The sequence below is a fragment of the Camelus ferus genome, chromosome 11 (genome assembly GCF_009834535.1).
Source record: "Camelus ferus isolate YT-003-E chromosome 11, BCGSAC_Cfer_1.0, whole genome shotgun sequence".
Lineage (NCBI taxonomy): Eukaryota > Metazoa > Chordata > Mammalia > Artiodactyla > Camelidae > Camelus > Camelus ferus.
Genome location: NC_045706.1, coordinates 62555802 through 62579939, shown reverse-complemented (window position 1 = coordinate 62579939; position 24138 = coordinate 62555802). Strand labels below are relative to the sequence as shown.

General features: G+C 45.6%; 1 protein-coding gene, 1 long non-coding RNA gene and 1 pseudogene across 2 annotated transcripts; 2 read left to right on the top strand and 1 right to left on the bottom strand.

Moving 5' to 3' along the window:
- Nucleotide 1: 1 nt before the first annotated feature.
- Nucleotides 2-1828, bottom strand: LOC116667243. Its single transcript, XR_004324057.1, has 2 exons — nucleotides 1560-1828; nucleotides 2-265 (listed from the first exon to the last, which is right to left on the bottom strand). It is a non-coding gene; the product is annotated as an uncharacterized LOC116667243 (long non-coding RNA).
- A 6137-nt stretch (nucleotides 1829-7965) lies between these two features.
- Nucleotides 7966-9936, top strand: LOC102519386 (nucleus accumbens-associated protein 1-like). Its single transcript, XM_032491733.1, is given in 2 exon segments — nucleotides 7966-8678; nucleotides 8680-9936. Coding segments are annotated over 2 exon segments (660 nt in total). The 5' UTR covers nucleotides 7966-8319; the 3' UTR covers nucleotides 8981-9936.
- Nucleotides 9097-9968, top strand: LOC116656641 (annotated as a pseudogene).
- The last annotated feature ends 14170 nt before the right edge of the window (nucleotides 9969-24138 follow it).

Here is a 24138-nt window from a genome sequence, read left to right as displayed (position 1 = left end):
GTGCAATGTAGTAGAGATATTTTAATTCATGTTGCCTTGTGTGCGTGTGATGTAGATTTGGGTAGAAAGAGGTCTGCTCACAGGACACTGGGGTTGTCCCTGAATCCCTAGGAGACAATTAAAGTGGGGCAGCAGGTCTCAGTGGGAGTCACTCACCGGGGAAGATCTCCTGCTCAGCACAGCCAAGGTGGGTCCTCATGGACTTCTATCCCCAGAGCACTGAGTCTGCTTTCGCCTGGGGCGCTTTGCTACAATCCTGTGTATCCTAAAGTGTCAGAAGAAAGAACAGTGATGATAAGAACTGTGGGAGAGGGACAGGTTTTGATTTCAATTACCTGCTCCTCTACCTACAACGGCTTTCCTTGGATTGTATTATAACGAACGCTCAGCCACGTGGGAGCAGAGTCTATGCATGGTTTTGAGTATATTACAGGTCTCCAGCCCAGCACTTGGCCAAGAAGATGGACGTGTATTGCTGAATGAATACAGTTGCGAGGGAAGATAGGACAGGTTCGGGAATGTATTTGAAATGGGGGCTCTCCTGGAGCTGTCCCGACAGGAGGTCATCATACATAGGCACCTTCCTCACCTGCCAGGCCCTTTACTCCTGAAGACCTTCCCACAGAGCCCCTCAGCCAGGACCCACCTGATCCCAGGGCTCTCCCACGTCACATCTCAGCAGCTGCTCTCACTTCTTTTCTCATTTTGGCCCCTTTGACTGTCCTAATGTGTGGCTCTGCACTCTCAGGTCTCAGGGGACACCTCGGATTCCCTCAGGGATCCAAAGTCAGAATATTAGATCCTATGGACCTGAAGTTTCACGATGGGACTGAATTTAGGAATCAGTCACCACATGGAGAAACACCGCTCTGCATGACTGTCATAATGGGGGAGGGGGTTTCCCTTGAATAATCTATGTTAAAATCCATGGCATAAAAGAAGCATGTTTTCCTTGCAATGAGCATCCCTACTAAATTGAGCCATTTCTCTCATGAGGTTCTATAAGGCCTGACGCACAGCATGAGGAACAGAGGGAAGTGATACTGTGCTATAATGCGATATATAATGGTGTGATACTTCTAAACATTGTTATTAGCCAGTTGGGCTAGAATTATTTTTAAAAGAACATTGTTTGAATATGACCCTTTAAATTAGTCGTGTTTCCATGAAATTCAGAAGATGGTGGTGAATTCATCCATTTCCTTCTCGGCATTCATTGAGATGCTCCTGTTTTTTCTCCTCACACTCTTAATGGAATGGAGTACAGTCATGCATTTTTCTAGGGTGAAGCCATCGTGCATTCCAGGAATCTTTCCCACTTGTTCATGGTGGGCAATTCTTCTTACACAGATGGATATGAGTGGCTAGTATATAGGTACATTTCTGCCCTTTCTGCCTCAGCTCAGCCTTCCTGAGCCCTGGTAGGGTGGCCGGTGATGGCCAGGACACAACACTGAACCACAGAGGTTTCTGCCTTCTCATTAGCCATGATCATTGTTCTTACTAACCCCTGATGCTTGATTTACACAGTCATGACTGTCAGACAGACTTGCACTCACCCGTTCCCCACCTCGTGTCTCACTCTCCACTCGTTCCTTCTGGGAGTCATTCACTTCTTCCTTCATTCCACCCGTCCTCACTCTCAGTGACAGCCTGACAGCGGCAAACTGTCTGAGTCTCTTGGATCTGAACACAATGTTATTTTGCTTTTACTCCTCAGTCATGGCTTAGAAGGAAAAATATATGGACATTCCTCTGATGTGTCCCTTGGCATCTGAAGATGGCGTTCTGTTATATGTTCTGTCCTGACTTGTTGCTGCTGCCTGGACTTCTGTTTGCTCTCTGTGTCCTCAGCCTTTCCTCCTCTGTGAGAAGGTCTTCAATTATCTTCCCAGTACAGCACAATGCTTCAGTCATACGACATACTTATGTATACTCATTTTATATTCTTTTTCACTGTAAGTTTCTACAAGTTATGGAATATAGTTCCCAGTGCTCTAAAGTGTTAACTTGTTTATTTTACATATAGTAGTTAGTACCTGCAAATCTCAAACTCTCTATTTAACCCTTCCCACCCTCTTTTCCCCTCATACCCATGTTTCTTTTCTATGTCTTTTTCTGTTTTGTAAACATTTTTTTTTTTAGATTAAACATTTAAATTACATCAAACTGTATTTTTTCTTCTCTTTCTGGTTTACTTCACTTAGAATGATAATCTCTACGTCCATCCATGTTGCTTCAAATGGCACTATTTTATTCTTTTATTCCAAGGTAGTATTCCATTGTATAAATATATCATAACTTCTTTATTCTGCATCTGCCAATGGACATTTAGGTTATTTCCGTGTCTTAGCTATTTTAATTATTGCTGCTATGAATATTGAAGTGCAAGTATCTTTTGGAATTAAGATTCTTTCTAGATAGGTACCCAGGAGTGGGATTCCTGGATCATATGGTAAGTCTATTTTTATTCTTTTGGGGAATCTCCATACTGTTTTCCATAATGGCTGCACCAAACTACGTTCCCACCAGCAGTGCAGGAGGGTTCCCTTTTCTCCACACCCTTGTCATTATTTATTGTTTGTGGACTTTTGAGATGGTCTTTCTGACTGGTTTGAGGTGGCACCTCACTGCATTTTTTTTTTATTGCATTTGTCTGATGATTAGCAATACTGAGCATTTTTCATGTGTCTATTGGCCATTGTATGTGTTCATTGCAGAATTGCTTGTCTTGGTCTCCTTCCCATTTTTGGAGTGGGTTATTTGTTTTGTTAAGTTGTGTGCACTATTTATATATTCTGGGAGTTAAACCTTTGTCATCTGCATCATTTGTGAATATATTCTCCCATTGCATAAGTTATCATTTTGTTTGGCTTATGGGTCCCTTTGCTGTGCAAAAGCTTGTAAGTTTAATAGGTCCCATTGGTTAAATTTTGCTTTTATTTCTATTACCTAGTAGACTGCCCTAGGAGAACCTTCCTAAGATTTATGTCAGATAATTGGCCTCTGTTTTCTTCTAAGAGTTTTATCTTGTCTTGTTTTATGTTTAAGTCTTTAAGCCATTTTGAGTTTATTTTTATGCATGGTGTGAGGGAGTGTTCTAACTTCATTGATTTACATGCAGCTGCCCCATTTTCCCAACACCATTTGCCGAAGAGAGTGTCTTTACTCCCTTGTATGTTCTTGCCTCCTTTGTCAAAAATTAATTGACCGAAAGTCTGTGGGTTTATTTCTGGGCTCTCCATTCTGTTCCATTGATCTGTATGTCTGTTTTTGTGCCAATACCAGGCTATTTTGATGTCTGTAGCTCTGTAGTATTGTCTGAAGTCTGGGAGGGTTATTCGTCCAGCTTCATTCTATTTCTTTAGTATTGCTTTGGCAATTCTAGGTCTTTCTGATTCCATATAAATTTTAGGATTATTTGTTCTACTTCTGTGAAAAATGTCCTGGGTTATTTGATAGGGATCACATTAAATCTGTAGATCGCTTTGGGGAGTATAGCCATTTTCACAGTATTAATTCTTCCAGTCCAAGAACATGGGGATATCTTTCCATTTCCTTAAGGTATCTTTAATTTCCTTAGTGAATGTTTTGTAGTTCTCTAAGTCTTTCACTTCCATGGCTAGATTTATTCCTAAGTATTCTAATTTTTTGTATGCAATTTCACATTATCTTCATTAATTTATGGTTCCAATAGGAATTTTAAGGTCTTTAAAAGAAGTTCCTCTAAATTGGTTATACTTTTATCAAATTATTCTGTATCATGAAGGTCTTGGTGTTTGGGACTCTCCCCAGTCATAGTATCTGCTGACCCTTGTTCATGATAGATCAGAGCATGTTTTGGTGATAATGGATCCTTGCTGGTTTAGGGTTTTTTTTTTTTTTTTTTTTTGGTTTTTTTTGTTTTTTGTTTTTTGGGTTTTTTTGGGGTTTTTTTGTTTTTGTTTTTGTTTTTTTTGTTTGTTTTTTTTTTTTTTTTTTTTTGCTTAAGGGCATTGCTACCTATTGCCATTTTGTTAAGTGTTATCTTGGTTTTTAATCAGAAAATGATGCAGAATTTTCTCAAGTGCATTTTTGGACCCTATGGAGATGAATACACAGTGTTCATAAGTATCATTTCCTTCATGTTAAAAGGCTTCAGTTACCACTTCAGTTACAACAAAATGTCCCCAACTCCGCACCTCCACTCCTTCCTCTGTGTACTTATACCCATGGCACTTGTAATCCAGCACTGGCTGCCTGAGTCACAGGCTGTCTTCCTCCATGTGAGCTGCTATAACAAGTACCTTACACTGGGTGGCATATGAACAACAGAAATTTAGTTCTGCCAGTTTTAGATCCTGATATCCAGGATCAAACTGAGTGCAGATTCCGTGTCAGGTGAGGGCGCATGTTCTGGTTCACAGGAGGCCATCTTTTGCTCTGTTCTCACCTGGCAGAAGGGGTAAGGGGGCACTCTCAGGCCTCTGTCACAAGGGCATTCATCCCATTCATGAGGGTCCTGCCTTCTGACCTAATCAGTTCCCAGAGTCCCCCCTCCTAATACCATCACCTTAGAGTTTCGGATGCCAGCATATGAACTTGGGAGGAAATAAACATTCAGTCTTCATAGGGGGAGGCCGGAAAAAAACAAAACATTCAGTCCTCAGCACAGGCTTAGTAATTCTTCCCCTCAGAGGAGTCTCTCTCTTCTCACCCAGAGTCCAGACAGCAAAGCTTCCTCAGTGAGTAAAATGTTTTCTAGCCAACCTTTTATTAGGGACATAATCCACCCACAGACCTGGGTTTATGTGCCTTTGTGTCTGCATCCCTGATCCTGACTTCTCTCCCATCAAAAGGGGAGGAAATCAGACAGAAGCTCACCTGGCTCCATGGACCAATGGCAGGACCCCCTCCCTCACAGCTGACACACTGGATCACAAACTGGAACTCTGTTCTCCCTTCCTCTTCACTCTGAGGCCTCTCCCTTTCTCTCTCCTGAGCTTGGCCAGGCCATCCCACATCTGGGTGTTTGTAGCACAAGGGTGTTTGGACTCTCTAATCTACATCTTGCATGGACCAGGAGCTGTCACATCTTTAGCAGTTGAAATCTACTTTGTTAACAATGAGAAAACACATAGGCATTGAGCAAACAATAGTCTTTTGTGAGGTTTTTTAGTGTATTTTTTTCTAATGCTTTCTGTACTTGAAAAATAATTCTACTTCTCCCATTATTTTCTTTTAAAGATAAAATAAATTTAAGAATTCTAGGAAGATGGCCATGGTCATGAAAGCAGTTTTTGTCTTCCAGAACCTCCACATAAACACAGAGCATAAGATATTAAAACCAAAACCCATTTACCACAAGTCTAGATTACAAGGTATCCCCCCATTAATGCAAAATCCATGTGGGTGAATAACAGCCATGACACCCACCCAATATCTCAAAAGTCTGGGCAAAGTAGACTCAGTAACAGTGCAAGTAAATGCCTGAGGGTCCTGCGCATGCTCAGTACAGTAGCAGATGGAGCCACTTCCCCTACGTCCAAGGAGAGCCCCATGCATGCGCGGTGCTGAGGCCCATTAAGGACCCACAGCAGTGCCTTGAGGTCATTTGATGCAGAAGTCAGGCAAGGACTTGCCGCTGTGTCAAGAAGGAACTTGGTTCACACCACCAGTGATTGAGGCAGAGCTCTAAGGTAAGGTATGAAAGTCCTTGAATTCTCAAACTGAGGACCCTGGGCTACGTTAGGACTGAACCCCACAGTGGATGTCAACTATAAGGAGTGTGTGGAAAAAAACTAGGCAGGATGGGAACCTATAAGAGCAAAGACAGAGAAGCTTCAACTCAGGGCTAGAGCCAGGGGAGGCAAGAGGGCACTGGGCATGGGCACAAAATAGGGGACAACAAACCACTCAGAAATCAAGATAAATGGGGTTTTAATGCAATAATTAGTCTAAAAGGCAGAATCAGTGCCAAAAAGTCCTTCATGAGCAAAATGTCAAACTTTGAAATGAAGATGGGATCATGAAAAGGCTTGTATTGAGCTATATTGGAGCCAGAGACAAAAGTTAAACTCAGTAATACTACCCTTGTCTTCATCACTGAGTGTCAGGAAAGTGCTCCTGGCGCCCTCAGAGTACTCTGCTCAGAACCAGTTTCACAATCAAAGTAACTAGAGACATTGCAGGAAGGATTAGTGTGAGCAGTAAATATACGGGTATTTGTAGAAATAAGATAGTATGAGGTAAAAAGAAGAGATTACCCTATGTGAATGATGCTGTTTCCGGTCCTTGGATCGTTGAATCAATAGAAATTGATAACAAGGTGGAGGAGGCATTCAGGCAAGGCTTTACTGGGACTCATGCTCCAGCACTAGGGAGCGAGAATAAGGATCAGGTACCCTTGCTGCTCTCAGAGTGGGGTGGGTTGGTTCCTTGAATGGGGGAGGGGGACGGCTGACTGGTGGGAGGGGCCAGAGGGCTGGCTTTCGTGCTTGTCGTTGACATAAAAGAACAAAGATGCTTCTCCATGTGTAAAGGTGAGGATGTGCCAGAGGAGCGTAGTGCAAAAACAAAGGTGTATTGGAGCAGATATGCCCATGACAGTGGGTATTTCATTGGGAGAAACCTTGTCTCAGCAGCTCTCTACGCTGAACTCTGAAGAATCTGCCTGCTCTATTAGCGGGTGCAGGAGGTGGAAAACAATGTTGCATGTTCGGTGGGGTTTTATTCACAGGTGGAGGCAGAGGCAGATCTTTCATTACTTCCAAGTAGTCCCAGAGTTAAATCCCAGCCCACACAGTGAAATGTAGTTGTTTATTCTGTCTTTGTCAGTGGTCAGGGGTGCCAAGAAGCTTCCTTGAGGTATGAAAAATTCTGGGCTATAGAAACAGCACTTTTGTCAGCCAGGGACACTGGGAACATGGGATGCATATTCACTCCATTCTGGAACCACGGGTTCTCGAAATGACTTTTCCTTTCCTCTCCTTTCCCCTCAATGCAGAGAAAGCTCTCCATTTCTTGGAAGAGATTAACCGCAAGAGGAGGAAGCCCTGCCCCACCCTGAGGTGACTCTTGTGTGCGTGATTCAGGGGCAGTGGTGACTTGAAGGACCTACTACTGGAACAGAGACAGAGGCACCTTCAGGCAGCCCTGGGGACAGTGCCACCCTAGGGTGAGCAGTTTGGTTGCATGAGCATCACTTCAGGGAACTTGGCTCATGGCAGGTGAGTGAGTCACAAATCCACAGTGCTGACTTTCAGCTTAGTATTGACATGCTACACCCAAACACCATTATAAGAGAAGTGATTTACTGAGGGGCCTGAAGAGCAGAAGGAGAAAGTTCTTGGAGCCTTGATGTAAGAATGAGTGTGCTAAGTTTGGAAAATATCCTCTCCAGTGGGCCAGTCCTGTGAACTACCGTTCACTCCCCATCCTCCTCACATGCCAGCCTGGAGCCATGGAACAGTGCTGTAAATCCTGGATTTATAGTTTATACCATGTTGAGGAATCCCCAGTGTCTCTGGACTCCATTCTCTTCCATAAAATGAACGTGCTAGGTAAATCATCTCTAAGGCCCATGCCATTTCATAGGTCAGAAACTCACCAAAGATATTAACTGAAGGACAGAAAAAATTCGGATAAATTTAACTCTCTTAACGTTGAGATATCCCAACAATGGATTTGTTCCTACCTTAAAATATTGTGTTACAAAATTTGGAAACAGCATGGCCTTTGGATTTGGAGAGGTCTAACAATGTCTCAGCTCTGCATTTCCCAGTTGTGTGACCCACTTGAATTTGTCTCTTCAGGAGAAGGGGTGGGGCAACCTGTTCATTGTTATTGTGGAGAAAAATAGAAATACTAAATTTCAGTGACCAGCATAGTATGAAGTTAGTAAAGTCGTCAACAAATGATGATGATGATGACTTGAACCACAGAATTTGTTCATAATTTAAAAGGAATATGCAAAAGGAATGTTACTATTACTGTTATGTTTATTTATGAACTGATAAAATATTTTATAAATATACAAATGTCAATAACCCTGTCTACTTATCACAGTATACTTAAGAGTATACTAATGACCTGAATGTTACAATTAGACTTTGTGCAATACTTAAGCAGCATTGTGGCGGCGCTCGGCTGGGGTGTCCTGGCCCACAATGAATGGCCGCCGCAGCTGCCGCTACTGCTGATGCAGAGGCCACAGTGGCCGCAGAGGCGGAGGCCCCCGCATAGGGGGGACGCACCCCAGGCCCAGGCCCGGCCCCAGCCGCCACTGCAGAGCCCACTGGGAGCCCCTGGAGCAGCAGCCACAGCTCAGCCGCCACCGCCATGGCCCAGACCGTGCAGATGGAGATCCTGAACTTTTGCATCAGCATCCTGAAGTGCCTCAAGGAACAGCAGCTGCAGGGCCTGTACTGTGACGTGTTGGTGATGGTCAAGGGCCATGTCTTCAAGGCCCACCTGGCCATGCTGGCTGCCAGCAGCTCCTACTTCCGGGATGTGTTCAACAGCAGCCGGAGTGCTGTGGTGGAGCTGCTGGTGGCCGTGCAGCCCCAGTCCTTCCAGGAGATCCTCAGCTTCTGTTACACGGGCCGGCTGAGCATGAACATTGGTGACCAGTTCCTGCTCATGTATACAGCCGGCTTCCTGCAGATCCAGGAGATCATGAAGAAAGGCACAGAGTTCTTCCAGCTGTGACTCCCAGGGCCTGCACGCCGAGGAGGCCCCTGTGTCTGAGCCCCAGAGCCCTGTGGCACAGACATTGAGCTGGCCGGCCTGCGGCACCCCGCTGACCCTTGTGTCGCGTGTCAAGACAGAGCAGCAGCAGTTGGACTCTGTGCAGTGCACACCTGTGGCCAAGCGGCTGTGGGACAGCGGTCAGAAGGAGGCTGGGGGTGGCAGTGGTGGCAACGGCAGCCGAAGATGGCCAAGGTTGCCTTCTTCAGCACACAATCGAGCAGTCGGGGAGCTCTTGCTCCCCTTCTCCTAACCCCGAGTTCTCCACGCCAGACCTGGCCACCAACCAGCAGTCCCAGCAGGCCCCGGTGTGGGGGGGGCCGCACAGCCCACAGTGGTGGCTGCAGGGCCCTGGGGCTGGGCAACTGACTTGGGGGGGCTGTGGCAGTAGCAGCAGGGGGAGTGGTGAGTGGGCCCAGCACATTGGAGCAGACCAGCCCAGGCACCTCCAGCCCTGGCTCCTACCACAACGAGGAGGATGAGGCGGCGGTGGGCAAGGAGGGCACAGACCAGCAGTACTGGCAGATCTGCAACATGTACACCATGTACAGCATGATAAACGTCGGCCAGACTGCCAAGAAGGTGGAGGCCCTCCCTGAGCAGGTGGCCCGAGTCCTGGAATCATATCCATGTGCGGCAAGACCTGGCATCTCTTCCGGCTGAGCTCAACCAGATTGTCAACCGCTACCACCCCAAGATCTACAATGAGGGTGACCCCTCCGAAAAGCTGGAGCTTGTGACAGGCACCAAAGTGTACACCACGAGGGCACAGCTCACAAACTGCCATGTCAGTGCAGGCATGCAGCACAAGGTCCTGCTGTGACACCTCCTGGCCTCCTTCTTTGACCAGAACACCCTGGCCAACAGCTGTAGCACGGGCATCAGCTTTTCCAGTAACAACCCCAGCTGCAAACCGGATAGTCGCGTCCTCCACGCCGTCAAGTACTACTGCCAGAACTTTGCTCCCAACTTCAACGAGAGCGAGATGAACACCATCGTGGCCAACATGTGCACCAACACCCGCCGCGTTGTGCATAAGAGCTGCATCCCCAAGGTCAAGCTGCTCATGGCCGAGGGTGACGCCTACACCACCTTCATCAGCTACACGGGCAAGATAGAGCCGGACATTAAGGGTGTGGAGCACGGCTTCGAGACAGCCAGCCACGATGGCGAGGCTGGCCCCTCAGCAGAGGAGGCCCTCCAGTAACCCCCACCAGACCCTCCCGCGGGGTCATCACACTCCCCCGTCTTGTCATACCCTCCCACCATCTTGGTCACGAGCTACTGTCTGCCCTTCCCCAGGACCCGCAGGGGATGCTGCATGATCCCGGCCCCTCTGCCTCCCCTGTCCCACCCCCTGACCCCAATCCAATCAGGGATCAGGCTGGAAGAGGATGGCAGGTGGTGGAGGTCTGCGTTGCCTTCTCCAGCACACACTTGTGCAGTGGGGGAGCTCTTGCTCCCCATCTAACCCTTAGCAGTTGTCTCCCTACTCACCAGGCCGGGGACAGGGAGGGGCTGGCCTGGGGGTCTTGGGAGGCCCCCTTTCTCAGGCCCTGGGCCACCTAGCAGGAGCATCCCTCAGCCTCCGCCCCCCACCACAGCCCCTTGGGACTTGCGGGGGCCCAGGATTCTCAGGACCCCTACCACCACCACCTCCCAGTGCTTCCACGTTTCCAAAAGCGCCTTTCTGCCTCCCTCACCTGTCCCTGTGCCTGGGGGCTGGGGTAGGCGAGGCTGTGAGGGCTGCCCATTTTACAGCTGAGGAAACTGAGGCTCAGAATTTCCATGACTGACCTAAGATGGTGGGTGGTGGCAGGCCCAGCGCCCGTCTCTTCCTCCACCCTGTGCTTAGCCAGAGGGGCAGGTCCTGAGTGAGGGGGCCCTTGAGGGCAGACGGAGGGTCTCTGAGGATAGATTTCCAGGGCTTGCAGAAGCATGTGGGTGTGCCTGTGTGTGTGTGCATGCGTGCTTGTGTATAAGTTTTGCTTTTAAACAAATGAACATATAAGAGGCAGTAGGACCAGGGGTGGAACCCAGGGGAGCAGGCGGGGGGGGGGCTGCTGCTTTTCCCTCCCTTCCCCACTCCCACTCCGCCCCCATGGCAGGGCTCCCAGCCCCCACCCCTGTGCATACTTTAAAACTTTTTTTAGCTAATGAAATGTTGAAGTACAAGACTCCTCTTATTTTTCAAACCAACGGGACCATACCTGATGTTCCTTTCAGTCCCTGGGGTCTTGGAAAACAAGATGGGGTAGGGGGCCGGGGACAGGCTGAATGTGCGCATGCATATGGAGTGTGGGCTTGAGTTTCCAAGGTGGGGTCCCAACCCCCACTCTGCCTGGGCTCCTGTGGGTCTGGCCAGCTCCCCCTCACCCCTGATGCCTCCCCGATAGAGCTACATTGGAAGGGCATCCCTGGTTTTGGTCAGTTGGCTGAGCCCAGTTCCTGGCAGGGCCAAGCCCACTTCCATTGCTAGTGATTGTTTGCAGAAATTTTTTCTTTTACCATTCTTATCTTCCTAGCCTCTCCCAGCTCCATGAGTGGTGGGGTTTTTGGGCTGTTTTTTTGAGTTCTATTTGTGAACTCGAAGGATTGTTTTTTACCTCCCCGCCTCCTGCCCCACCCCCAACACAGGGTGTCATGTCTTAGAAATTTCACGTTTGAAATTTGAAAAAATTTGAAAAAAAAATTTCAAATTTTTGTCTCTAGCCCTTGTCTTCTGTCTCCTCCCTAGTCTGACCAGCCCATTGCTCCCAGTAGCCTCTCTCTTTCCAGAGATATGAAGGAAAAGTTGGACTGAGCAAACAAGCTAACTCACAAATCTAAGTGTAACAAGTGTCAGATTACTGATCTGAGTTCTGCTGGGCTAACTCGTAAATCGAAGTTAATTAGTGTTGGTTTGCTGATTCCCTGTCCATGTTTTTTTGCTAGCCAGCTGGATTTTCAAAGAGACCTATCTGGCCTTGAAATATTGGTTTGCTGCCTCCCTGCCTCTACTTTTGTGATAATGATGCTGCTAAACCTATTCCATGCCTATTGGCCGAAAACCCCAAGCTTGTACTTAACCCTATAAAACCTCATGCACACGTCTTGGAGGTGCTCAAGAGCTTCGGAGCAGAAGCCCCTCTGAGCCCGCCCGCGTAATAGATCTGAGTACTCCAACCCTACGAGTGGTGCTTGTTTCTTGGCTGGCCTGTCATTTCAGTAACAGAGGCAGGGGGATTATGGGCCAGCTGGACCCTTGGAATCTGACTTGGAGACCTCCCCTCTTACCAAGGAGCCCTTGCCAACCTGCAGGGAGGGGGTCCTTCCTGACATCTACTTGTTGCAGGGGTGGCGAGTGTCACTCTGCTTTCCTGGCCCTGGCACCTAGCCCTCAGCCGGCCCGAGTGTGTGGGCAGAGTGGACACTCCCAGCTAAAGCACAAGCACCTTAGTCACACCTCCCCCTGCCCCTCATCCTGGCCTTGACACCTCCACCCCAGCATCGATCCCAAACCACAATATCCTGGTCACTTGGCAAGCTGCTGGGCCAACCGAGGCCCAGGGGTGGGCTGGGGCACCAGCCAGACCCCAAAAGGAAGCAGGAGTCCCCAGGCATTCCCCTCCTTCCAGGCCTTAGCGGGGGCCAGCTCTCTGGGACTGGGGTCTTCTCCTTCCCCACACCCCCTTGTCCTGGGCAGGCCCCTGCCCAGCCCCTCCCTGCCTTGTCCCCGGGTGGGGCTTGCCCCTATTCCTTCTCCAAGCTCCTGCAGCACTGGGTTGGGTTGGAGCCCTCTCATTTCAGGAACCCCAGGAGGTGCCCTGGCTCCCAGGACTGTGTGTAGAGGGGTCTGGCGGGGTAAGGGGTGGAGGGAGGAGCTGGGTGGGGTGCAGGGGAGAAAACTCACCAGGAGAGCCAAAGACAGGGTTGTGCCTTACCCCAGGAGCCACCCTTGTGCCCCTCCCACCCTGCCCTCCCTGTTCCAGGGCCTCCTGCTGCTTTTCCTTCTCCCTTCCCCGCCCTGCCCAACCCTGAGCCACATGGACCCCCCACCCCGGGCAGCCAGGAAGGAGCACTAGTAGAAGATCACTGACCAACGCAAAAACGACTGTGGGGGGGCCCCTCTGCCTCCCCCGGCCACCCATTCACCCGCACCCCTCATGCAGGACAGATGGCCCACCCTGACCACATGGAGTGCCAATGCCCTCCCTGCCCTGGGCTGAGCCCCACTCCCCGGGCCCGTAAGTGAGATTGCACATTAACTACTGTAAGAGGAGCTGCACTGGGAAATGTGAACTATGAGAATGTCAGTGATACTGATGAGGAGAATAAACTAAACACCTTTGTAACAACAAAAAAAAGCAGCAGCAGCAGCAGCAGCATTGTGTCCCATGCCAAGAGACTTACATTGTTGTGGAAAAATGTGTTACAGCTCGATGTTATTTTTATCTTTTTATCCTTAATGTCAGGACCATGAGGATCTTACATTGTCCCTGTCCATTTCTGTAGACCCAGACCCACGGAGGCAAGGTTTGGGGGATTGTTAGCCAAGAATCAGTATGTGGGAATTGGTCATGGTGCCCTGGGGGCGTGGTGATTATCCAGTGTATGGCCCATCAGCTGACAGGTCTAGTGTACCTTCCGGGGGCCATCCTACTCCAAAGGTGGGCCACTCTGACTCACACAACGTGTGCAATTTTTGTGGAGTCAATTTTAGTTTCCTGAGAAACCCTTTTAGAAAATTTTAATCATTCAGTCCAGAACTGTCGGCTTTGATTTTGAGGATCCCATTACTACTAGTTGACAGATTTTATGGTCTATAGGTGTGGGTCTGCTTCTGGCACTAAGGACTGTGACCCCAGAATCTTTGTCCCATTCCTCAAAACAGTGTTCCCAAAAAGCTGGCTGCCTCACTGGGCCTAACATCTATCTGCTTGGCTGCAAGTGCTGCCAATGAGTTGGGGTTTCCACATTAGGCAGGCAACCCTGAGATTCCCTCCGGCCTGGATGAGCTCTAGGGGTCCCTGTATAGTCTTTTTATAGCCTGAACTGACAAAATATGAGGCCAGGATGGCTCCCTTGTGGCAGAATAAATGAACCAAAATAAGGGGGGCCTCAAAAGAGTTTCAGCCAGTCCTGGGTTGGCGCCCTGACTCAGGTCTTGTGGTCTTAATTTTAGACAGAGTAATGTATTGATGCTGATTAATCTCGACAGGATATTCTGGGGGACTGGTGACAAGTTTGTGTCAACCTCTTTAACAGTCTCATCTTGGTCCCTAAGGGCACAGGGGTCGTTTACTCATAGGCTGTTCTGTGTCGCTTTCCCTCCCTGTATAGCCACCCTGTGCCAGCGTCGCAAACAAGACAAAGGGAGGGTTTTCGCTGCGTCCGCCTGGCCGCTCCCCTCATGGGGACGAAGGTGCCTCAGCTTCGGCCGGTCAGTATAAACCGCTGACTCCAATCGATACCCCGAGGGGCTGATACTGCCATGAGCCGTATGAGGTCACCACGGAACTGCAGGTTGGGACTCACTCTAACTCCATAGCAAAATGCAGTGGAGCTACAAACTCGAGCCTGATCGCATGCTTTTCAGGCCACACACACACACAGATTATTTGCACATTCCCGATCACCGGGGCGTCCCTTATCTAACCTAATCTAACCAGATCTCCCCATCGGAATAGAGTCAGGAGGGGAGCATAACCAGATCTCCCCACCCAGACGGGGAGCATAACCTGATCCCCCCGTCCGGACTACTGTCAGGCGGGGAGCCTGGAGGAGGTGACCAATCTCCTCTTCTGTCCACTTGGACAGAACCTGGTTACCCTAACTTAACTATGGACGCTTCCCAGGACTCCTACCTTATTCAGCCGTGTTGCTGGGTGAGTTCGTCCACCCCTCCACTGAGTCCGGTTGGGGCACAGCCGCCCGGAGGACTGAATCACCTCCGCGAAGAAGGACCCGGAATACTGTCGGGTGGTGTGCCTCCTCGTTCGCTTTCGGAGCTCCTGATCTCCAGGTGGTTGCTCCGCCGTCCCAGCAGCTCAAGGGGCTGGCATGGTTGGAATCTCACTGGGGCCCCTCCAGAAATGTTGCAGAAAAATGTGTTACAGCTTGGTGTTACAGCTCAGTTGTGATGGCAACCTGGATCCAGGCAAGACCAAGCAGCCCTCGGAGAGTTGGAGAACTCGGGTTTATTACACCAGGAGTTAACACTTCAAGCTCTGGACCCTGTCTGTAGGTTTACACAGGCCTTTTATAGGCTGCCAGTTTTACACTTTGCATCATATGCAAATAAACTACAACAAAAGTTGACCAACAAGGAACAAGCTTTGTAGAAATAAACCACTCACGAGTGAGCTCCATGCAAATGAAGTACTACAAATGGACCAATCAGAAGTTAGGGAAGTGGACCAAACAGAAGTGAGTATAATAACCAATCAGGAGTGAGAGTAATAACCAATCAGGAGTAAAGAAAATAGCCAATCAAAAGTGAGCTCAGAGAACGAATAAAATTCTAGGTGTAAGTTAGCCGCTTTAGAGGCAAAAAGTGAGATAGACCCTCTGGGCCAGGGAACCAAACAGTGCTAAGAAGAAAGCAGCGGCCCTGCCTAGGGGTCCTGCTGGTCTTTTTATGGGGCTTCCCACTTCAACATGCTTTTTCCTACTTAATTCTCATAAAAATACGAACAGGTAGATTCTGTCATCTTCCTTTTACATGGAAGTTCACATAAGAATTAACTATTCAAAGATAACCCAGCTCTCTGGGGTTAGAACTCAGTATTGAACTAGTACTCCGTATTGAACTCGGGTCCTTCTAATTTAAGAACAAACTCATTGGATTACATTGCTAACTTCCAGCTGTTTTTCAGGTAATCAGATAGCTTAATTTTGCACTCCCTAAAACCTTCGTGCTTGCTCTAATATTTAGCTTAAGATCCACAGATGCTGCTGCTGTGGAAAGATATTCATGGAAATGGGGAATGGGACAACTGTCCAAGAATTCACTTTGGAGGGACTTCCTGCTGTCCAGCATCTGGGGAAAGTCCTTTTCCTGGTGCATCTGCTGGCATACCTGGCGTCCATTGCAGGGAATGGACGTAGTCATCATCATCTATGCTGATGATCATAGTCATCATCATCTATGCTGAATCCAGACTCCAGACACCTATGTACTGTTTCCTCAGCACTTTCTCCTTCATTGAGTCTTGTTTCACAAGTGCTGTTATTCTGAAGTTCCTGGCCATCTTTGTCTTAGGCAAGCAAAAGATTTCCTTCCCTGCCTATTTCATACAAGCCTTTGTCTTTTTATTTCTGGGAGCAGCAGGTTTCCTTCTCATAGCAGTGATGTCTCTGGATCAGTACTTGGCCATTTGCAAGCCTCTGCATTACCTGACCATCATGAACCTGAGGACTTGCTTCCTCCTGGTCACTGTCTGCTTTGCTTTGGGCTTCACTCTCATCACTGGTCCAGTGAAGGTTTCCCAATTACCCTTCTGTGACCTTGGCCCCCTGACCCATCTCTCCTGTTCTGACACCAGATCTGTTAAAATGTATTTCTCCTTCCTCACTTCATTTGTCATTCTGCTATCCCTCATTATAACCATCACTGCAACATAGTAATCACAGTCATTTGACTCCCATCAGCCAAGGAGCGACAGAAAGCTTTCTCTACCTGCTCCTCTCACTTCATTGTTCTCTCTCTCATCTTTGGTAGCTGTGTCTTTATATACACGAAACCAAAACAAGTGAACAGGCTGGACTCTTAACAGGAAGGGTGCCCTTGTGAACAGTGGTGACCCCGCTGCTGAACCCTGTCATCTACACTTTGCAGAACAAGCAGGTCCACAAGGCTCTGAAGGAGATGATATTCAGAATGAAAATATCAAGATAAAAAAAAAATCACATGGCCATAGAGTGGAAGGCTTCAGTACACTATGCGTTTTCATTCCAGCCAATGTAACAGTCCACAGTGTTCCTGATGGGAGTCTGTGGCAGACCTCACATGACCTATTTACATATCCCCAGCAAAATGGAAATGTTTTCTCAAAGCCACATTTTACCCTGTTATGCATAACTATATTCTCAGTAGATATTCCACATACTGATGACAATTGATTTTATTACTCAATTTTTGTGCTTCTGATAATAAATCATGTGCTTGAAATTTCAAAAATTTAGTAATTTATGCTCTTTATTTCACTTCTGTCTGGTCATAAACATGGTTCAACAGAATTAACAACTATTTACCAGAGGCATTTAAGGAATTAAAATGATGGAAGATTATATAGCATGCCATGGTTATGAAGGAGATGGAAATGGTGCCAGTGCTTAGATTCACAGTGCCTCCATGCCTGGCCTAAGGAAATAATGTCACAGCACTCTTTGCATTGGGATATATGTGGATTACATTAGTGTTCTTGGCTTGCTGCTTATTAACAAAGTCCCTTGTCACAACCATGGACAGTACTGGAAGCTGGGGTCCATGACAGGCTGGAATATACTTTGATGGTTAAAAGCTCAGGCTCTGAATTCATAGCTGCCTTTCAGATCCTACCATCCACACCCACTCATTGCGTGACTTGGCCACGTTACCTAGCCTCTTACAGCATTGCTGGAAAACTAGAGACAATTTGTGGCAGCACTGAGTCCCAGCCCTGACATACAGAAGCTGTCGTGTTAGCTGGAGGCAGTGGCAGAAGTGGCATAGCAACACAAATGCTTCCAAAATGTGACGGTAGCCATCTCCAGTTGGCTGCAGCTTAGTGGTTCTCATCCAGGGATGATTCTGTTCCCTCCTCACTTTGTCCCCTCAAGGAGATTTGGCAAAGTCTGAAGACATTCTTGGTTGTCACAGCTGGGGTCGGTCCTACTGGCCTCTGGTTAATAGAGGCCAAGGATGTTGCTAAATATTCTACAATGTAGAAGTCAACCCCTACTACAGTGATGCAGCCCAAATGTCAACAGTGTTGAGGTTGACAAACCCTGCTGTAGCTGCACCCAAGGATCTATTCCTAAACTGAAGAGTGAAAGCCAATACAGAACAGAAGCATGCAAGTGCCATACTGTCTGGGGCCAAAGGACAGGAATGTCACGAAGTCTGCAGTTCATGAAGCAGCCTCCACAGAGAGGGAGCTGGATGTACCAGAAGCCCGTATCTTATCTCCATCAGTCAATCCCTTCTTCCTGTGGTTGCTGGTGCTGGCAGACCAGTCTGGTTTATTCCACTTGCACGAGCTCTGCTTGAGTCAAGGGGAACAAGACAGTGAGGACTTACAGGTGGAGAATCATTCAAGGGAATGATGCGCGTTCCTTGACTGATACATGTTATCAAAGACACAAAGCAGAGATATGGGAGAAGTGAAAGTTCTACCAGCTCTCTCTGTGGTTCTTCAAAGAATTGATAATGTCAAGTCATAGTCAGTCAGTCATAGAAAGTGCTGCCTGTGGGGTCACGAGTTTGCCTGCATCAAATCACAAGGACTGTTATGAGATAACATTATGGGGAAGCATGAGCTGCTTCTCTGTCTCAGCCAAGGGAGGCAAGTTGGTGTCAGTTTACACACACACATACACACACACACACACACACACACACACACACACACACAACACACACACACACACACACACACACAAAAGCCACAGAAAGAACAAAGTCTCAGTTGCCAGGTTAGTTGAAGGAAAAGAATGCATTTGGGCAGAGAAGGAAAACTCCAAGACAACACTCAGTGGGGGGTGGGGGGCGGTGCTCTATCTGGACCAAGAGGACTACAGAGAGGACCAGCTGGATAGGACGCAGATGGGTGAGATGAACAGAGCAGAGCCCAAAATAGGGGGCTTAACAGGAAAGAGAAGTGATCTGAGAACTTAAATGGACCTGTGTGACTTTGAAGAGCAAGGGAAAAAAATGTAGAGCCTAAAATAAGATAGGCTTTGGGAGCTGGGAGAGATAATCTAGGACTAAGGAAAGGTCCTAGATTGATGGTCCATCTCTGTCAGGAAGCCCCCTTATTTGGCCTCCCCTGAGTAGGGATGGTATCACCCAGGAGCCTGAGGCTTCCTGAGCTAAATAGGATCTGCCTTACATCAGGAACCACTGAATGGTTTCTTATTTTCCCATCCCAGCTGCTTCTCCTCACTAGCTAACTTTTAGAAATTCAAATCCACAGCTGCCCCAGCAGCCCCTTTCTGTGTGGTTGCATGTCAGTTATCACCCACTTACCCTTTCCAGCTCACCACCACGAACATCACTCTGAGCCAGGCAGGGCTGAGGAGCACCGACACCCAAGCTTCCCTGGCTGCTCCTGTCCTCAATGATCACCCACTCACTCAGTACCGCTGTGTTTAGTTCTCTCACTTTATCTTGGCAGCATCGCTAGGTTGATTTATTGTCTTCATACTTGGAAGGAAACTGGGTTCAAATGGGTTGACTGCTCTGAAAGAGTCTGAATATGAACCCATGTCTTCTTCCCCCCCAGGGCAGGGCTCTTCCACACCACACACAACTCTGTGCATCCACAACACCATCACACCACACCCTGCAATGCAGCCCTCTTCATGCCTTTTCTTTTTTGTTCACCATCATGGATACTAGTGTCTTCCGAACTGGATTATCCATTTTCTAAGGATATAAATCAAGTCTTGTATCTACCTTTTGTCAAATGAGTAGTGCTCTCTAACACTCAATACTCCTCTAAGTATTACTTTATTTTTTCAATTCATTACAAAATGTAAAAATATACATATATAAACTACAAGAAAGCAAGATAGATGGTTAACACAATATAAGATCTTCATGGCATGTTGAAAACCTATTAGTAATCATATTAAGTCATTAGTGGTGGTTTTTAAAGCCCTTTTCAGTGCAAAGCCTTTGAGATCACTAAGGCCTTCAACTTGTTACTTGACTGTGAGAATTCTGTTAGAAGAGATTAGACTTGGTCCATACCAACCTATGTGCCAATGCCACAGTCAGCCTATGGCTGGTTCATCAAATTCTGAATCTCATGCTCAAAATCATTGTGCTTCTTATGAAAGACAATGATAATACTGGATGAAGAACCATGGACAGACAACTCATCCCTTCTAAATCAGTATCAAATCAACATCACTTGATTTAATTTTACTCTCAGTTTCCATCTACAATAGCAAACAATGTTTTTATTCAATCCCAAAGATTCAGTTAACCACTTGCAACTTGCCTCTGTCATCTTTAATGGATCATGATTAAGAGAATTTTTCAGTCTAGATAGACACGGAGGATTTGTCCACTCAGTTGTACCCTGAAACAATGAGAGGGCAGCGTTGCTGCCCTCCTGCAGTGCTGTGTAACTTTTAGAGCTAAATCACTGCAGTTGTCCCCAGATCAATGAGGTAGGTCAGATCTTCATGATTTGAAAAAATAAAGGAAGGGTGAGAAATCTCATAGCCCAGGTATCACGTTTTAAAGTTGAAATTTCTACATTCAAAACAAAGGGATTGCATATGTCATATTCATCAAACTGTGTGCCTTACATATGTGCAGTACTTTATATCCCAATTATGTCTCAATAAAGCTCTTAAAACAAACATGATCCTAATAATACATTTTACCTTGAGGATTAGTGGGATGAAAAGAAAAATAAAAGTTTTCATTAGAATCAGGAAGTATTTTTGAAGTCTGATTGGCTCCATAGGAAACATGAGGCAGGATGGCAGGAGTGGATCGTTTCTTAGGGGACCAGTTATCACCTTAAAGAAGTTCTTCAGTCTGGCAATCGTCTGAGTGTTGTAAGGTCCACCCGTACTGCCTACCTCTTTCCAAGCCCACATACCTAAATCCTGGGTGTGATTTCAAGATTTACCATCTGAAAGTTGTACAGCTAAAAGTAAAAGGAAACAGAAAAACACTGCCATCCAGCTGTAAGTCAAAAACACAAGGAATCTTCTCTTCTTCTGGAGAGCTTTGTTTTCCTGCCACCTTAGCACTGACATTACTTCGGGGCCAGACTTTGAGACCCCATCTCTTGGAGGCTCATATCCAACCACAATCCACACATCAGCCAGCCTCAGCAATCAGAGAACAGGATGGATATCTATTACCTGCCACCCTCTGAAAATTCCCTGAACACAACTAGCACTTAACACATAATTGTTGGTTGCGTGACTGATGAGTTAGAGAGTTAAGTGTTGTTTGTTATTCAAAGGCACTTCAAAGAATTCTAATTTTATAAGCAGTATAGTATACTTGGAGCAAGCGCTAAACTAAATAATTCACAAATGGCTTTGAGCTCTATGTTATTTAAGTAGCTGTGACAATTTGTATAAATCTCATAATCTCTCTGAATATCAATTTTTAATTTATTGAATGGGAGTAATAATATCTACCTTGAAGAAGTCTCTTTGGACTTGAAGAGATGAGATATATATGAATCCATTTTAGATACCTTGTCAAGTGTTATTACAGATGGGTCCTCAATAGACACAGTTACACAGGAAAATTCTGCCTTGGCAGCATTCAGTCCAAGTAGGTTATCTTTTTTTCAACAAAATAAAAGATACATAAGCAAAGAATGCCTTTCTTGTGATATTACTGATATGTTACCATGTAAGAATAAATGTATGTAAAACGCTAACCTGCTATAATGAAGAGAATCAAATATGTCGCTGGCTTAATCTTTTCTCATTCACTCAGCAATCTGAAGGGAAGCATGAGTGGTGGGGTAGTTTCCAGATTGATGGGGTAGCCTTGCTCCATTGAGTATTAAGGGACCCAGGTTTCTCCCAAGTCAGTAATTCTTGGTCCCCTAAGCTGTTACTCTCTTCACCACCATGAAAGTTGCCATAAACTCTAAATTTCAGCTTGCAGTAAGGGAAGAGACAGGAAGTCCAGGGAAAGAAATTTATTTTAAGCAAGCAAGGAAGATGTTGCACAGAACTTCTGGCTCACACTCTCCCGGCAAAAATTCAGTAAGATTACCTCATCTGCAAGGGAAGCTGGGAAATGTAGTCAAGATGGGAAGTCATACATACAGGAAAAAGGGAGAATAAATTTCTGTAAAAAATGAACAATTGCCACAGATATGCAAGAAGAAACTAAACATAGTACAAATGAAACAGACTGGTGGTCAGGTTGAATTCTACATTATTCCCTAAAGAGATTCAAAAAAGGGAAAGAGGAGTGATTATTACAGTTATACAGGAAGCAGGGGGAAGGTGAAGGCGACGGGGCAGAAGTAGAGAGGCAAAGGGTCAACTTTGGAAGTCAAAAGATTAAAGTCAGAAAATGAATGCAAGAGTTCGAACATCCTTATGCAGTAACCGGAAGGAGTCCCAGAGATGGGAGTTTGAAGTATTAAGCATAACCCCAAAAAGTTGCCATGTGACAGAGAATGAGTGCCAAGCGGAAGTGTGGCATGTCTGACTGACAGAGAGCAGGATCTGTGAGACTAAGGCTTAGCAGAGAAGGGAGGTCTCCTGACCAAGGAGATGCGTGGAAACACATGCAAACTTAAGGATCTGCAATACAGCAGGGGGAGCCTTGCCTGGACAATACCACTGCCTAACCTCAGAGAGGACCAGCTATCAAAATAATACAATTATTGATTTTTGGTTGATTCCTTATTGCTCAGCTGAAGTCCTTCCTCTTCTACTTTTCCTTCACACGCAACTACTGGCCTTGTCTCATAACTTCCTTTTTTTTTTTTTTTTTTTCATTGAGTTATAGTCAGTTTACAATGTGTCAATTTCTGGTGTATAAGTTTTTCAGTCACACATGAATATACACATATTTGCCCTCATACTCTTCACCATGAGCCACTACAAGATCTTGACTATATTACCCTGTGTTATACAGTATAAACTTATTCATCTATTCCATATATACCTGTCAGTATCTACAAATATCACTCCCAGCCTGCCCCTACCCACCCTACTCCCCCCTGGCAACCACAAGTTTGTATTCTGTGTCTGTGAGTCTGTTTGTTTCATATTTAAGTTCACTTGTCTTTTTTTTTTTTTTTTAGATTCCACATATAAGTGATATCTATGATTTTTTTTTCTTTCCATCCTATACAAGATTCCTCCCAACATCCATCTCTCTACATTTTTATCGTAAGTCTTTGTTGAATCCTTTCCTCTGTGAAACCAGAAGACTCAAGAAAGGCTCATTTTTCCCTAGAACAAAATACTGAACATTGTTATTTAAGGTATCCACAGAATCTAAAAATAATTTCCACAGCAATCATGATTTGCATACCAGACATGCAAAGACGTAGGGACATACATACCTAGTGAGAAAATGAATCAAAACCAGCTCATAAATGACAAAATAGTAGTAGACAAAAATAGTAGACAAGGCCATTAAAACACTAAATTCCGTATGTCCAAAAAGCTAGAGAAAAGCATGCTATATGGTAACAAAGAGGATGTAAAAAGACTTAAATTGAATTTCTAGAGATTTAAACCACAATGCCTGAAGTTAATACACTAAATACAATTAATAGCATATTAGGTCTTGCAGGGAAAAAAAAAGATTAGTGAACTTAAAATAACAGTAGAATCTACCCACATTAAGCACAAATGGAAAAAAAGTAAAAACATAAGGTTAGTGCATCAGTGAGTTGGAAAACATCTTCAAATAACCTAATATATATGTGATTAAACCCCGTAAGTAGATAAGGAGTAGGACAGAACATAAAAGTATTTGAATTAACGGCTAAACTCCATCCAAATTTAATGAAAAATATTGTCCAGACCTAGGAAGTTAAACCCAAAACACAATAAACAATGAGAAAATCACACCAAGACACACCAAAACATGCTTACAACTAGTGATAGAAAATTTTTAAAACAGCCAGAGTAAAAAAGACACATTACATATAGAGGCAAAGATAAGAAATACAGAACACCTTCTATAGAATTAATGCAAGAAAACAGTGGAAAAACACCTTTAAAGTACTGAAAGGAAAAAAATTGTCAGTGTAGAATTTTATATCCAGTAAAAACATCTTTCAAAGATAAAGGTGAAAAATATTTCAGAATAAAGTAAGAGGAATATACCAGCAAATACAAACAGTAAGAAATGTCAAAGAAAATCTTCAGAGAGAGGGAGAATTACCTCAGGTGGTAATTTAGATTCACTGAAAGGAATAAAGATTCCCAGAATTGGTGACTCTAAGAATAAAAATAACATTTTATTTCTTATTTACATCTCTTTAAAAGATACTAAACTAGTCAAAGAAAAATAATAATTTTGTGGGGTTTATAACCTATTGAAAGTAAAATGAATGATGACGACAAAGGCTACTTGGGAAGAAATGAAATAATGTTACTGTAAGGTTCTTATACATTATACATTAGTATCATACTGTCACTTGAGGTATTATGTGATAAATTGCAAAAGAAAGCATAAAATGAGGATAGTGGGCAAAAATTGAGACAAAG